Raw genomic sequence first — 15964 nt, 5'->3', positions numbered from 1 at the left:
TTGTGTCCTCCTGATGCTGGGAAATAAGAACTGGCAGAGGCAGAGAACTGGCAGAGGCAGCTACAGAAAAACCATTTACAAACCTGCTGCAAGACTTGGTAATTTTAAAATCTCCTTGGACATCTCAAATATTATTTTTTCCTTTTACAGGGTAAAGATTGGCTTAAGAATAAATTTAACATGTAGTGCTGTAAATGGCTCTTTTTTGCCAGAAGTTCTTGATTATTTCTGCCAAGTAACAATTCCACTTTTGTTTTTTCCACATTCCTTCCTCCTTTGCTCCAACTCTGTGGTATGAGCTGCTTTTTACCTGAGAGTTAAAATCCAAGGGGAGAATGTTGCTCTATGGCCACATCCTTCAGGCGGTGGTGGTGTGTGTGGTGGGGTAGTTTTACAGATGCCAAGAATAGAGTAGCAAAAAGAAAACAAATTAGAACACTTGATACTCTCCAAGGTGGAGTTCTGGCATGGTGCAGCATCCTTATGTACTGATACGTGTTGTACTTTTTAAAGGAACATTTATTCCATTGCTGAAATGTTGGGTGGGCTTGGTGCTTTGGTTGTTGCTTCAGTCAAGATGGGTTTTTGTTTGGAAGACTAGAAATGCCTTTGAGAGTAATTTTGAATGTGGAATCATTGCTGCCCATCTCTGAGCAATGTAAGCAGTTAAGTACTTTATTTTCCTAAGGCTATATTAATCAACTTGTCTGCCTTCCCATATGACAGGGATGGATGGATGGATGGATGGATGGATGGATGGATGGATGGATGGATGGATGGATGGATGGATGGATGGAACCTGGTGTTCCTCTATCAAACCTACAACTTCAGTTAACAATAGTAATCCTTCTAAAAGAAGATAATAATTTGGTTTTGCTTAAAGCCCAACTACATCCACCTCTGCTTTGGGCTGTTCCAAGATGCACTAAAATGTCTGAAGCCTGTGTACTCTGTAAAGAAGCAATTTTATCAATGCTGCAATTTTTAAGTTGCCATAATTGCAAAAATAAGCCAACAGGCAGTTCAGAAACTCTTCCTTGTGGACCTTGGAGTGCACAGCACAATCCCCTCCTGCTAATTTCTTTGGCACTGTGTTCTTAACTTCCATTCAATGAGTCATACAGCACAAGGCCTCTGTGAGCAGTGAAACTGATCTATCATTGAGTCTATTCAGTCACTTGGCTTGTTTTAAAAGAAAAGGCAGCTGTAGCAGTGAGATTTCATCTACTACCACCCCGGGGGTGTAGCACCCCTCCCCTGAGCTGCATGTGCTCCCTTGGGAGCTCAGCACTACTGAAAATTGGCCTTTTGGTAACAAAAGTGTCTGATGTGTACAATACAGGCTCTGAGGTGCATCCACAGCTGTGCTGGGAGGTGGGTGAGACAGTGGCCCTGCCAGGGACACACCAGGATTCTTTCACATGCGTCTGCTTTGGGGGCAAGGAGGTGTTGCAAAAGGATTTTAACTCTGTCACGGTAGACACAGGAAGAAGCAACTTAAACTAAACTTTTCCATTCCTGACCTGGATTCTTCATTCCAGGTACACCAGCTTTTACCACAGAGCTCTGAGCATAAGGAAATTACAATCTTCCAAGAGCTGATGGGAGACATGGGAGAGTCTCAGACCTCCTACAGCTTCTGCTTACCTGAGGACTTCCTTGGAATTTTTATTCTTTTTTTCAGTTTAATGTCAGGTTCTTCTCCCAGTCTAGCAGTGCTGCCCAGGTAATTACTAGCAATGCCTGCAGGACTTTTTATTGCATTAGAGGGCTTATTTAGCTCAGCCTGCCTGAGGAACTTGGCTCTGTTCCCTGCAGGATCTCTCTGGCTCCTTTTCCTACGGCAGGGCAGTCTAGTCTGAGGGCTGATCTAGTCTCATGCCCTGTGCAGGCCCATGGTGTGGTGCTTCCTCCGCGTTTCTTCCTTCTAATACAGGATGGTGCAAGGCAGTTCTTGCCCTTCCTGTTGGTGGGTGTTCCCAAAACTCCATCCACCCCAGCTTTGCTCTCAGCCACAACTCCGGGAAGCTGCTGATGGAGATGGTTCCTTGGTGCCTGCTGGGTGCTGGCAACGTGTGCGGAGGGGAAACCAGACAGCCTGAGACTGCTGTGGGACAGAGGCAAGTTCTAGGGGCTGGGATCACAGTGCTGATGATTGTAGGTGAGAATGTGCTGGGGTCTGGGGAGATGGGATGGGAAGAAACACACAGCCAAAGGGTGCCCAGTTGATGAAGCCATGGTACATGGAACAGAGGAGTCTCATGAAGAGCAGAGGAAAGAGTCTGCGTAGTGAGGAAAAGGTTTGAGCACTGGGGTTAGTTGTTGGATGGTGACAAGGGGTTCAGAGGGAAGCCTTAGCTGGAGAGGAGCCGGGGTGGGTGGTAGTCCCTGTGTGTGGTGGCCATCTGAAACAGTATGGGAGCTCAAAGGAGTCTGTACATGGGAGGATAGGGTAGAGATGGATATGCCTCATGTTTTGTAAGCTGTACTCATGGGGCACATAGCTGGATGAGGAGCATGGAGAAGACTGGGAGGTGTGTGATAAAGGACTAGGGCTGCAGAGATAAAAGGGGAGGCCTGAGGTGTGGACAGAAGCAGAGGTTGTGGGACACAGGAATGACCCTGTGTGTGAAGCAGCATCAGAGGGTGTAAAGGGGGTGTGAAAGCCGAATGGGGACGGGGAGCCTGGGAGAGGTATATTCCCAGCTGGCCCTGGGAATGTGGGTGCACCGGGAGTACCAGGCTGTGGACAGGAGGATGTGGATGTGCAGTATAAATCCCAAGGCACCCACGGGCGATGGGGCTGGGGTGGGGCAGTCCCAGGGGCCGTGCACCCACATGGGCAGAGCAGTGGCGGGGTGGATGGGGGTATGTGGGGGATCCGTTCCGAATCAGAGGGTCAGTGCCCGCCAAGGGGGGTCTCCTATGGATGCGGGACCTGGGCGGGGGCAGGGTGCGGGCCAGCATCGTGGAGGGATCCGGGCCCAAACTCGCGGGCTGCCCGCTGAGCCCGGTCCCGGCCCATGGCGGGCCCCGGGCGGGCTCCCGCGCCGCGGCCCCACCGGGCGCCGGTTCCGGTTCCGGCGGGGCCGGGATGGCGGGCGGGGCGGAGCCGGCCGGGGCCGAGCCTGCGCCGTGCAGCCGGGCGGCGCTGGGACCCGGAGAACAAGGGGCGCGGGGGGACCGGGCGTGCGGAGGCCGCAGCCGGGCCGGGGCGGGGGCCGGGCCGGGACTGGGGGTCCGGGCCGGGGCGGAGGAGGCGGCGGAGGCAGAGGCGGGGGCCTGGCGGCCGGGCAGGGGCGCCATGGCGGCGGCCGAGACGAAGATCATTTACCACCTGGACGAGCAGGAGACGCCGTACCTGGTGAAGCTGCCGATCCCGGCCGAGCGCGTCACCCTCGGCGACTTCAAGGGGCTCCTCAACCGCCCCAACTACAAGTTCTACTTCAAGTCTATGGACGACGACTTCGGGTGAGCGCGGGCCCGGGCCCGGTCCCCCGGGGCCACGCGTGGAGCCCGGGCCCCATGGGCCTCCCCGGGGAGCCGGGGGGGTGGCTGGGGAGCGCCGCCCTCATGGGGCCGGGGCCGGGGCTGGCTGCCCGCTCGGCCCCGGGAGCGCCCCCGGGACGGCGGGGCCGGGACCCCCGGGATGGAGAGGTGCCCCTCTGTGCCCGGCGCGGGGAGGGGGACCCCGATCCATCCTCCATCCCGGTTGCCTTTCCTTGGCGAGGATGGGGATAATGACCCCCTTGGGTTCTGTGTGGACGGACACACCCTCCGTGCCCCCCAGGACCTTACCTGTGGGGGGCTGGTGGTGATACCCCCGTTCACATTCTCTGGGTTCGTTGTTCCTGGGTGCTGCCTCCGGGGCAGCCGCACATCCTCGGACCCCGCATCAGCTCTGGGGAAGCTGCGCCATGCTAACTCCTCGGCGAGGGAGCTGGTGATACCCTGCTTCAGCTGCCAGAGGCACCCTGGGGGAGACCATCATCCCCATCTGAGGGTCACGTCCTCCCCCTGCTCAGGATGTTTGGCCAACACCTTGCCTGAGGTGGTGTTTCCCATGCAGCTCACATTGGGGTGTCCAGGGTCGCACCCCCAGGTTGTATCCAACTCAGGACTGTCGTTCCCCACCAAAAGGGCCTGGGCATCTCCCACTGTGCCTGCCTGGGGAAAGTGCCCCTTTCTCCCGCCTTCAAAAAGGTGTGGAGGTAGTGCCACCTCCATCAGCCCTTTCCATGGAATGGATTTGGGGACAGTTTTGCTCTCCTACCATCCATTTTGGGGAGGGACATCCATTTTGTCAGCTTTGTCCTCTGCATCTCATTTTTTGGAAGAACGTTTAGAGAAGACCAGCTTTCTCCTTCCTTACCTCCATGGAGAAGGAGTGAGAGCTCTGCACGTGCTCTCTGAGCAAGGGGTGTGTGCAAGACCCACTGTACCCATGTACATGTCTCATCCTCAAAGATGTCCCCTGCTCAGTCTCTGGTATGGAAGGAGGTGCAGCCCTGCCTCCATATCCCATCTCCTGCAGGGCAGCTCTCTTCTGACACTGGTGTTTCCATCACTTCTTTTGTGATGCCCTTTGGTTCCTCCCATCACAGGTGACTCTTTGGAGGTGAGGAGGTGTGTTCTGTCCCTTGTTTGGATGTTGTACTCACCAGTATTCTGGGCAGCCCCCGCTGTCTCCTACTTGATTAAAGTTGGTTACTGTTCTGGGGAGCAAGTCCCATATGAAGCCAGCTCCCTGTAAGACCCTTTGTCCAGATTTCCTCCAGCTGACTTTCCTTTAGCCTTTTTGAGGATCTCTTTTTCCATCCCGGGGCCCTTTTGGTTTCTACAGCATGTGATCCTTTACCATTCCTAGGACTTTGGTGTTTGAAGGAGTTGTGTGATCCTTCCTCCTTTGAAGATTTAGTGTTTACAGTAGGTCTTGTGTAGAGCTGGGATTGCAAAGTGTTTTTAGTTTTATAGTCTTCCCAGTGTCTTCTCACTGCACCAAATACCTCTCTAGGCTGTGATTTTGGCTTGTACCCCATGTTGAACAGGGCTGGGCCTGTTTGGGGCTTGGATGAGATCTGTGTGGCTGCCTCAGCAGGGGGTGCTCTCCCCTCCTCAGCCAAATTATCCCAATGCCCAGGTTCCCGTTAGTTTGGGAGGTGCCAGCTTTCAGATGAGGCTTGAAATTTGGAGTCAGTCCTTTGACCGCAGTCTGGGACGCTTTGCCTCCCTAAATTCCTCCTGACCCAGTGGAGAGCTTTAATCCTCAGCAGCTTCCCCGTTCTCTCCTGGCAAATAGAGGTCTGCAGCCCTCATTTTCCATAAATTTCCTCAGCAATATCAGTTGTCTGTGGATCGTTTCCTGTCCCTCAGCTGTTGAGTAGCGTTGGGTGCTATGAAACAGCTGCCTCTCCCTGTCTCGGAGGGGACCACGTTCATTGGTGGGAGAAGTGAATTCTCCATGCATGCTGTTTGTAAACAAATGCTTTGGGATCCTTTGAAATGTTGTTCTTGAAGTGAATTCAAACTTGTCTTGAATGAAACATTGCCATGTGGGTGGGAGAGTGCGCAGCTATAAACAAAGTTTAGTAATAAATAGCATCTTGTATTGGGAAGAGGGGTCTGGTGGCAGTGAGGTTTTGTGCTGTGCCTTTTCATCCTCTCTTAAGGTTCTACAAGAGGAGCTAGATGATAGATTAACAAAACTCAACAATAAAGCAGCATAGGGAGTTATAGTGGGTGATAGCAGGGAGAGGGGAAGATCACTCAGGAAGAGAAAGACACCACAAGATCAGAAATGCATGGGATGAGATTTTTGTTGTGACCAGTTTGGGAAGCATAAACTGCTGTGGAAGGGAAGGTGCAGCTGAGAGAGGGTCAGGGGCTGTGTGTGGGCAGCCTGTGCCTTGGAGAAGTCCTGGGCAATGAGTTGGAGCAGCATGCGGAAGACTTGGGGTTTGAGAGACAGAGCAAGACTGTCACCATGGATGCTTCATCAGGAAAGCTGTCTCTGCTGCTTTCCAGAGAGCTGAAGAATGTGCTGGTGGTTGGCTGGAACATGGTGGGAACAACCAGAGCAGTCCAGCTGCAGCCTTATCTTTGAGAAGCCCTGAAGCCCCAGGCAGCACACAAAATTTCATGATCCCTGGTAATTGATGTCCATGAGAAAGTGAACCATTGGCCTGCAGGGAGAGTCAGAGACAGAAGGGCAGGAGGCACCTTGGCTGCTTGACTGCAAATGCATGGGCAATTAGTGAGAGCTAGACTGGAGGTTAACAATGGTGGCATTCAGAAGCTGTGTGACAGGGAAAAGCATTTCTCTCTCTCACACACATGTGTTCCTCTCAGCTCCTTCCCAGGGGGGATTCCCTCAGGGTGCCTTCTGTCTGGCTTGTGCTGGGCTGCTGTCTCTCAGCTGGGCAGTGTCCAGGAGTAGGACCCAGGTCAAAGCCCCCTCAGTGAGAGAAGAATCAGATGGCCTTAGGGCAGCTGATCCATGAGGAGGAGGCCTGCAGGTCCCATGGTTCTGCTTTGGGCCTTCTGCTGGATCCCTGTGGCATAAACCAAACTTTTCCTCTCATCTTATTAGGAATGGAGACATCTCACCTTCCAGAGCCAGCTGGAGCAGAATCTCCAATGTTTCCTCTCACCTCTGTAGCCCAGTCTGACTCTTTCTCACTCTTCCACCTTTTATTCCAGGCTGTGGATCTCCAGTCTCTGGTATTCCCTTCAGCTAACCCCATCCCCAAGGCAGTATTACAGCCTCAGTCTTGGTGTGTGGGATTTTTCATTCTTTTGTTTATCTTGTTAATATTTGTTTGCTCTGAGAATCAGAGTAGTGATGGAGCAGCTTCAGTGTTTACATCTCCTTGGAAATATGAACTGGGGTTCCCCTGGGTGGCTGTGGAGTTGTCAGGCTGTGTCAGGAGTTAGTTCTCAGCTTCAAATAATTAAGACCCCAGAGTGGTGTCACTTCTGGGTGGCAAGGAGGAGAAATGAGAAGAATTCCTGCACCTGGTCCTGGGGAGAGGAGTTGTGAGCAGCAAGGAAGGCTGCAGGGTTTTGTTCCTGATGCAGCTGCACATAACAGGGTGCAGATATTTGTGCCCTTGTTGGCTTTGTGTGCTGCTGATCCCAGAAGTGGAGGCACGTGAAGGTCAGCTGAGGGATGGTGTGAATATGGCAGTGCACAGGTGTGGTGGACTCTTCTTGGACTGGAGATGCTTTGTGTGGATGTGTCTCACCATGAAGTGTGGAACTACCCTTGGCTGCTAACACTGCACTCATTAGAGAGGGAAGGTTTCTTCCTGCAGCTTGAATCTTTTCATTCAGTGTTTCACAGGTAGGAGCTGTGTGTTGATCAGCAGGAGAGCACCTTAGATCAATGCAGTGCTGTGACTGCTTTTGAGATCCATATTCTCCATCAGACCTCCCCCAGGTTTTTCATGGGATTTTGAGCAGACTTTTTAATTTCCTTTTTTTGCCTTAATCCATAAAATGGCATCTCCAACTGTGCTTTGTCTTGTCCACTTGACACTGGGAGCTTCTTGGGCAAACATTTGTGTGTCTCTTAGCATGACAGAGCTCTCAGTTCCATAGAGGTGCTGCAAGAACAGAACTGTAAATTCTTTTGGGCACCTGTGCAGTTGGGAGAGGAACAACCCCGCTGATGGTCTGTAGTTTGTTGTTTGCTGGGACCTGGGCCTCAGTCATGTGTAAAGTGTTGTCTCCTACCCAAGTCCCTCATGAGAAATGCACCTGGGCAGTGTGGACTTCTCACCAGCCAGGTATTGTGCCTGTTTGCCTCAGCTGAACTACAGATTTGTCTTTTTATCTGGTACAACTCTGAGAATATTCTTATATCAGCTGAAATGTGATTTCTTTTAATTCGTTTTCTGTGTCTTATTGATACTGCTCATTCTCTATTGATCAAAATGTGTTTCCACAGGGGCATGCTAAAGTTTAAGCTAAACTTCTCAGAGCATTTTAATGAGTGCAAATTGTGTGTCCAGGTAAATCCGTAGCGCCTGGTCTGAAATTCTGCCTTGTCTTTCCATAAATTGTGAAGTGCTGAAAGTTGAAATTTCTCTTGCCTGTGAAGAAATCACTTTGGTGATTATTTTGCTTATCTTTACTCGGCCACCTCTCCTCTTCTAGACTGGAGAGCAGGAGGGCCCCCATTCTTCTGCAAGGGGAGCACTCCTCCCTCCCCATCCTACTGGTTCTGCATTGCTGGGAGAACACCAGTGATCTGAGGTACATGGTGGGACGGTGCTGCTCCTCCTGCTACTGCTGCTTTCTCCCTCTTGCAGGTCTCCATTCCAATTCTAGTTTCATAGCTGTGGTGATTCCTTGGTCTCAGCTGTGAAGTGAAAATTGGTATCCAGCTAATCACTGGCCCAGTATCTTATCCAGACCTGCTTAATTATCACCTGCTCACCAAAGCTGGGTACGAGGCAGTGATTAGGACGAGGCTCTGGAGGCAGAACAAAGCGGGCGCTGCGGGAATTCCCAGTGCAGGGGTCAGATGCCGTTGGTATTTGGCAGCCTCATCTCTGCACATGTGCATGAGGAAACGCGTTGATGCTCTCTGAAAGGCTGAGTGATTTATTTTTATTGCAGGGTCTTTTTGAAATTGATACCAGCGGTGACTGTCCTTCTGGCTGGAAGTGCTGGGAGCTGGGGAAGAGATCCTAAACTTAATAAGCAGTGTCAGTTTCTAAGCAGTGGTGAGCCCTGGCATGGTGCCCCTGCCTTTCCTGCCAGCTCTTTGTAGCATGTGTTGGGGGAGTTGTTTTATTTTGATTTTGGGAACTTTTTAAAATTTATTTTTAATTGGAAACTTTTGCTGTCTCCAGAAGACCTTTGCCTGTCCCATGCCCCCTGATAGAGACTGCTTCCATGTCAGCATGAATTTCATGCTGAGAGAGGTTGGCAAGAAGTTCGTGAGTGAAAGGGCCTACAAAACTCCCTTGCATGCTCACATCCTTTGTGGTGGTCTAGTGACAGCACTGGCCCTACTGGAAGGTGGCCATCACTTTTTTCCAGTTTCTAGTCAGTCCCTGTCCATTCCATGTGGAGAGGAGCACTTTACACATGAAAGGCCACAGCAGCCCATCTGTTGTGCTCCAGAGGATGTGTTTCCATGCCTGCTGTGAGGGGAGCTGCCCTGGTTAGCAAGGGCCCACCAGCAGATAGTGCAGACATTTTGCATGTAGGTTAGTGCAGCCTGTGCCTCTGTCTCCTGAGCTGCTGAGGATTTGGCAGAGAGCTGCTAACCACTGTCTGCATTTGTGGTGGGGAGTTCCTGTAATGCTGCCCGTGCCTGGGGTGGCCCATGGACACCAGAGCTGATTCTGGCTGGAGCTGCTGCTGGAGGCCCTTTCCAAGTGTTGTGGTGGTGGGGGCTACAGCAGTGCCAGGGTTGAGGTGAGGATGGAGATGGTTGGGTGACAGTATTCCCTGCTTCCCTGGGTTGTATTGTCTGTGCCTGGCCCTGTGTGTCCTGCTGCTCAGACCCAGCTATTGCTGTCTCTGTAGGTGTCCGGCGTCCTCAGTTGTGGTTGGAGCTGTGCTCTGAAGGCCACATGGATGGCAGTCACAGCCTGGTTTCTTTGCCCAGGGGTGTTCAGAAAGCCAAGTTAGCCAAATCAGGCTGCAGACCAATTTCCCTAAGGCCTTGTGTGTCCTATGCAAACAATGAAGCTTTATAACAGCTATTGAACTAGTTTGCAGCCAGAAGTGGTCAGAAATTTTTTTTGACTGAATGTATTTTCTCCCAAAATACAGTGTCATGTTGAAGCCAGCATTTTTCTTGGAGAGGCATTGTTTTCAGTTATGTGTTTGATGGGAATGTTTCTTAATTTTAAGCCTCTTTTGTCATTTCTGAAAAAAAGAAAGAAAGGTCAAGAAACCTTTACTCAGCCATGTGAATGCAGCTGTTTTGGTGCAGTTCACTGTTCTGAAATAATGTAGAGGCCTCTGGTCCTCCAAATTCCTGTACGGAGCAAAAACTTACCTTGATGTCTCAGAAATTGCTGCAAAGTAAATCAGTGTGCCCCGGCTCTGGTACAGCTGTGCTCCTGCATGGTTCAGTCTTGGAGATCAAGGCAAAATGCCAAAAAAAATGTGGCTCATAAACCACCATAATTTGGGTCACAACCTGAGCGTTTTTTGTTGTTATGATATGATAGTTGTGGCCCCACTGCTCAGTTTTCTGGTTCCTGCTGAGATACATCTTTTTTCTAAAGTGAGCTCTAGAATTTAATCTTTGCCATTCCCAAATCCCAGACATTGGCTCACCCACAAGGTGGGTACTGGGTCTTTGGGTGGTAGTGTAAGCAGTGATGTTCCTTCCTGCATGGCTGCAGTGAGAGGAGGATGTTGCTGGGGAGGCTGCATTTCATGATGGACTCTGAGAAGGAAGATGCTGGTGTGCAGGGGTGGAGGTAGATGGTCCCTGAGCCCAAGGTCAATGTGCTTGGAGGACTGAGCTTTCAGTAAGTTCCTCTTCTCCATCATGCTCCTGGCTTCTTTCTCCTGTGATTTCTTCACCTGGTCTCCTAGCAGGTGTGAATTCTTCAAGGTGGAGGCTGCCACCCAACCCTGTGCAAGTGGGGATGCTCAGGAAAGAAGGGTCTGTGAATATAAGCAAAGAAAATCTGGTTTCTCCTGCAGCTTTCCTGCTGCACACATGGGTTTGGCTTCAGTCCTCTGTCAGGGTGGGCATCAGGCCCTTCATCTACACTTGAAAGCTGTATATGTAGAGGTGTAGGGAGCATAGTTGAAATTCCTGAAGTCCTTTTTGAGCTCAGTGTACTTACAGGGGTGGGAAGCCTCTTCCATGTCTGCATGGCAGTTGCTGAACTGTTCTGAGCTGAGGGTACCTGCTGTAATGAATTGCTACTCCTCCACCCTTGACTGCATCCAAATAGATAGAACAATGTTGTGGTTTAAGATATTTGATCTGTGAAAATGCCCATGAAGAGGAGCTGGGCTTGCAGAGCACAGCAGATACTGAGTCTGCAGGAAATTGCCTTCATGTTGCACCAGCTTTGCATCGTGTTGCACATCTGATGAAGCAGCAGTCGGGGCTGTGTGTTTTTGGTGTTTCCTATTGATTTCCTCCTCTCTCCATCCCTTGTTTGTTATTCAGAGCCTGCCCTTCTGACCTGTGCTGGATGGATTGTTGTTTTCCAGAAGGGGGATGTGGCACCACGTGGCTGTGTTACTGTTTGTCCCACTGGTGCTGGCTTGTTAGGCAGCAGCTGGCAAGTTAAGTAAAACTTAATCCCGCTGGTGACTGCCGTTGGAAATTTTTGGACCAAATCCTTTTGTAAAGGCTTTTTGGAAGGCGTTTCAATAAGGTACAAATAGGGGAATTAGTCTAATCTCTGTGACTTTGTCTGCTTTGTCCATGTGCTTATCTGTGTAATGCCATGGTGGCCTTAGGAGAGAGTGTGAGCTTTTGGGCTGTGGTCTCTGAGGACTGCATTAGCTCGCAGAGCTGAAGCATTAGTGTTTCCCTGAGCCCCAAAGCTCTTGGTTTCACTTGTTTCCATTGCTATGTTGTTACTACTGTAGCACTAATATTAAACCCATCCAGGAATGGGCTGGAACTCTCGGGAGGCTTTGGCAGGCAGAGATGCCTGGCGCTGACCTTCCTGTGCTCTGTAATTCTGTATCTCAGTGGAGGGTTGGGACTGCTGTGGTTGTTCTATCAGTTATTTATTAAAGGGGACATACCAGAGGTGTTGTTTTTTCAGTCACAGCTAGCTATGGAAGGCAGCAGAAGCACATTTGGGTACCCTGCTCCAGAAATCCTTTGTGGTGATTATCTCCTCACTGGGATATTTGTTCTTGTGTCTTGTTGACTAAAATTTTTTAGGATGTTAGAGATGGGGAAAAGAGGGTGCAATGTGAGCAGTGACTGAGTTGCTACAGTGGGAGTCTGTCCTTCTGGTCCTGGCTGAAGACAGAAGCTGAAGTGGGAAAGGCTTCCTCACATGACTTGGAGCAAAGCTCTGTTTTTGGAAGAGCTGTCGCTGGCTGCTGTGTGGGAAGGTCTTTCCTCTGCTGGTTTTTGACCTGCCCCTAGGGTTTGGAGAGGAATTTATTTGCTACGTGGCCCCTCTGATCGCTGGCAGCTGTCTCTGTGATAGGCTGGGAGTTCTGGGTCTGAGTAGCAGAGTTTGTGGACTTTTCCTTGTTTGCTGGTGGCTACAGGCTGGTTCTGGGGACACTGAGAGTCTGCCAGAGGGGTCTGTGTTTCAGGAGCTTTGGCTGTGCATGGATTGTTATAGCAGGGAAGCTGGTGTTAGCACAGTAACCTCCCCTGCCTGGGCTTCAACTCTTTCCCCCAGCATTACTCTGACTACCTGCTCATGGTGTTTTCGTGTCTCATGGCCTGCAAGCAAATAGGCTGTCCCCTATACAGTGCATTGTGCTGTGCTGTTGTTGTTGACAGCCAGAGCAATGTCAGCAGCAGGTGACAACCTTGGCTTGGTGGCCTGATGCCATCAGGGCAGGGAGAAAGTTGCTGCAGTGCTGATGGCTGCTGCCTGGTTGGCCCCAGGGAGCAGCAGCTTCTCAAACTGAAGCTTTTTCCAGAAGCTGTGATGGATATGCAAACTCCATACTTGTGTTTGCATACAGCTAACCAGCTGTCCCAGTTCATTCAGCCCTGCCTAGCTCAACCAGTATGTTAGTGCCATTCACACAGAGACTTGCCTGTGGGCCCTGATGGGGCTGTGCCATACTGGAAATCCATATAGGGGCTCAATGCATGGAGTCTTGCTCTTGTACTGTGTTCATTTGAGTTCTCTTACTGTTTTTTGTGGCTCTGAGAAGGGTGGATTTTCACGGGTCTGGCTGCAGAGCTAAGTCCCTTATGGCAAACCTGTCTTAGACCTAGAGCTGGTTAATACACCTTTAACTCCTGAAGAGGGTCCTGTGAGGTGGATTTTTCTTCTAGATTAAAAATGTGTTGTTTCAGCAGGGGCCAAAAATTTAGACTTGGGAAAACTCTTTAAGACTATTCTTTGTCTAGTCATCCTGGAAGTGTCAGGGGATTTTGAGGATGTCAACATCTGCATCAGTTTAGGGTAAGCTCTGGATTTCCTTGGGGCAGTTCCAAACTAACACAAGGTGTGTAACATCTCTGCCAGTGTGCACTTAGCTGTGCCATGTAGAAGGGTTTGTAGATGTGAGGTGGGGACTGTGTCAGGCCATCCTGACTGTAGGGTCCAGCTGTGCTCCTGGTTGATCAGCCTGCGGTGTTGGTACTAAGTGTTGTGGTCACTCTACATGTAACTTACAGGAGAGATGCTTCAAGGGAACTTGGTGTCAGTATTGCAGATAATTAGGAAGCTCAAAATCAGGGTGGTCTTGTAACTTGACTTACCAGCAGATCCACAGACACAGGATGACCCTATTGCAGTAACAACACTTGATGAGTATTTCTGGGTTGCCTTTGGGAATAGCTAATGTGTAGAATGACTGGTTCAACACAGTTACTGAGCTCATGGGATATTTACAGACTTGTAGATAGGTTGTGTGTCCTTCCTCTGCACCCTTCTGTCCTTGAAGGACTTGGGAGTTGGCAGCTGTGGCTTTGAGACCCTCCACAAGAGAAACATTCCATGTCCTGTGATGGTGATTTCTGGAGGTCAGTGGCCATTACCCAGCCTTCGGTGCAGTTGTCAGAGACAGCTGGTGGAAGGTTTTGCATGGCATGTGACAGGGTCAGGTCCAGGAGTTCACAGTGTCAAAGAAAAGCAGCAGTTGGACCTGGTGCTACAGTGATCCAAAACACTGTCCTCTTCTAAACTAGAGGAGAGGCTTGCTCTCTTGTTGGAAAGGAAGATGATTCCTGGTGTATAGATGAGTCCTGGTAGGACCTGAACTGAATTCTGTACATGGCAATTGTGAAGACTTTATATTTACAGTAATGTATTGGGTCCTACTGTATGGCTTTCATCTGCTTTTTGGACCTCAAGTTGAGAAAGTTGTGTGCCAGCACATGATTAGTTTGGTTGGGACTGGAGCACCTTTCTTGTCTCTTTCTTCCAGCAGTTGAACAGTGTTTTCTTGCTTGCTGGGTTGTTGGCTGAAGGGCAAGCCTGGCTGGCCTGGTAAAGGATGCTTGGTAGGTTACTTGCTGTATTGTTGCCCTGTGTCTTGAATGGAGTTTGGTGAATAAGTCTGGTGTTAGTGAAATTGATGAAGTGTATTAAAGGCTGCTGAAACGTGCTTTATTCACTGGGAATTTTTTGTGCCATCTGCATGAGACCGTCAAAAGCAGATGAGGAAGAAAAACAATTAAGTGTCCCTGGCCTAGCAATGGTCAGAAAAGTTTATAATGAGTGTTCAGACCCCTCATGCTCTCTTCTGCCTCCTGCATTTTAGGACCAGAGGGATGTAGTATCAGTGTTTGCCCATTTTTCACAGTACTGCAATAGCTTGCAATCTGGGACAGAGTTCTGTCTTTGCCACCATGCAGCTGTTGTGACACTGAAAGGCTCTTCTTTGCGTGAGTCCTTTTCATTGTCTTTGGCACATGTTTTGTGGTGAAAGTTTGTTGTGAGCTTTATTAACAGCCTGTTGGTTTTATGGGGGCTCTCTGTGTGTCTTACAGACCCAGTTAGCAGAGCTGTTGCTGATGGCAGCCCAGCTGGATGTGCAGAGTAGGTGCAGCCATCTACAGCCTGTCATGCTTCAAGACCCCTTCCCATCGGGTAGGAGGTTGAGTCGGTTTCCTAGGGAGGCTCTTGCAAAATTGTTTATGCAAGGAGAGAGTAATGTGAGCTGGTCAGTGTCTTGAGGATAGGACACATGTGGAGGCTGCTTTGTCATTTCCTCGTGGAGATCTGTCATTACATTAAATTAATTATTAACATGATGGGGGGGGATGAACCTTGCTGCTCTTCCCCACAGACATCTGCCTTGGTCTGTGTGGTCCCAGCTCTGCTCTGGAGGTATCTGGCTGTCAGAAGGGTCCTCCTAGAGAGCTGGTGCTGGGCAGGGCTGTTGTGCTGGCAGCCCGCGAGGAGGAGGTGCTGGTGAGCAGACTGCTCTGTGCTTCCCCAGGTGTGGAAGTCCCAGACTTTGTTTCCCACCCTCCCCCTCTTCCCAATTTCCCCCTGTTCTCCTCTCCTTGGTCTCCCGCTGAGTTGATGCTTTTCCAGGAATGAGCTGTACTGCTGGCCCAGCACATTCCACAGCAGCAGCGCTTTCTTGGCAGGAGCCTCTCTCGCTGTTAGAAAAAGCAGGGCTGACTTGGTGTCCCTCAGCTGAGGGCCAGAAAAGGAAGGCCTGGTCTCGCATTCCCCGTGGTGCATGCAGAGCCTTCCCAGGCATCACGGCCTTCTCCCTTGCTTGCGGTGTATGTGCCAACTTCACACTGCCCCCTCAGCAGCCCCTGGGGCTCTTTGCAGCTCCTTACAGTCTCTTATCCAGTGTGAAGCCCGTGGACATTGCAGGGCAGGCTGTTGCTTTTCCAGTCAGCCTAGAAAGGGGGAGTGACTTCTCACTCATGGGGAGTTGCAAGGAGCTCCCTGTGGGGTGCAAACACCTCATTCACAAGCTTCTTGATAAGCTGGTGTTGTCCTTTGCTTTGCAACCAGCAGTAGCCAGATAAACCCTTTGTCTACCTCTGCACTATTTTCGCCTCTCTCCCTTTCCCTCTGTCGGCAGGAGCTGCTGTTTTGCAGCTCTGCCTTGTGGGCTCTTCCTCTTGTCTGTGTCCAGATGGAGCCGAGTGGCACAGCACACCAAGCCTCCTTCCTCCGGTGTGCTTGCTGTCTCACATCAGTGTGAGCCACAGCAACCACATCAGGATTTTACCCTGTCTCATACACAGCTCTGCCTGGGGCCTCTTTGGGCCTGTTTCCTCTCCCAGCCTGAATACAAGCCCAGCTTTTGGCCACTGTTACTATGTCTGTGGAATTGTCTCCATTCCCTGAAG

The 15964-nt window shown here is 50.6% G+C and overlaps 1 protein-coding gene across 7 annotated transcripts in view; it reads left to right on the top strand.

Moving 5' to 3' along the window:
* The first annotated feature begins 3280 nt into the window (after positions 1-3280).
* The window catches only part of DVL3 (dishevelled segment polarity protein 3), a 33585-nt gene continuing 20901 nt past the window's right edge, over positions 3281-15964 (top strand). For all 7 annotated transcript variants that reach the window (XM_058031596.1, XM_058031597.1, XM_058031593.1 and 4 more), the window contains exon 1: positions 3281-3471. In XM_058031596.1, coding sequence (XP_057887579.1) covers positions 3305-3471 — 167 coding nt within the window. In that variant the 5' untranslated portion in view covers positions 3281-3304. The remainder of the gene's footprint in view (positions 3472-15964) is intronic.

The sequence above is a fragment of the Melospiza georgiana genome, chromosome 10 (genome assembly GCF_028018845.1).
Source record: "Melospiza georgiana isolate bMelGeo1 chromosome 10, bMelGeo1.pri, whole genome shotgun sequence".
NCBI classification, from domain to species: Eukaryota; Metazoa; Chordata; class Aves; order Passeriformes; family Passerellidae; genus Melospiza; species Melospiza georgiana.
This window is presented reverse-complemented; position numbering and strand designations above follow the sequence as displayed.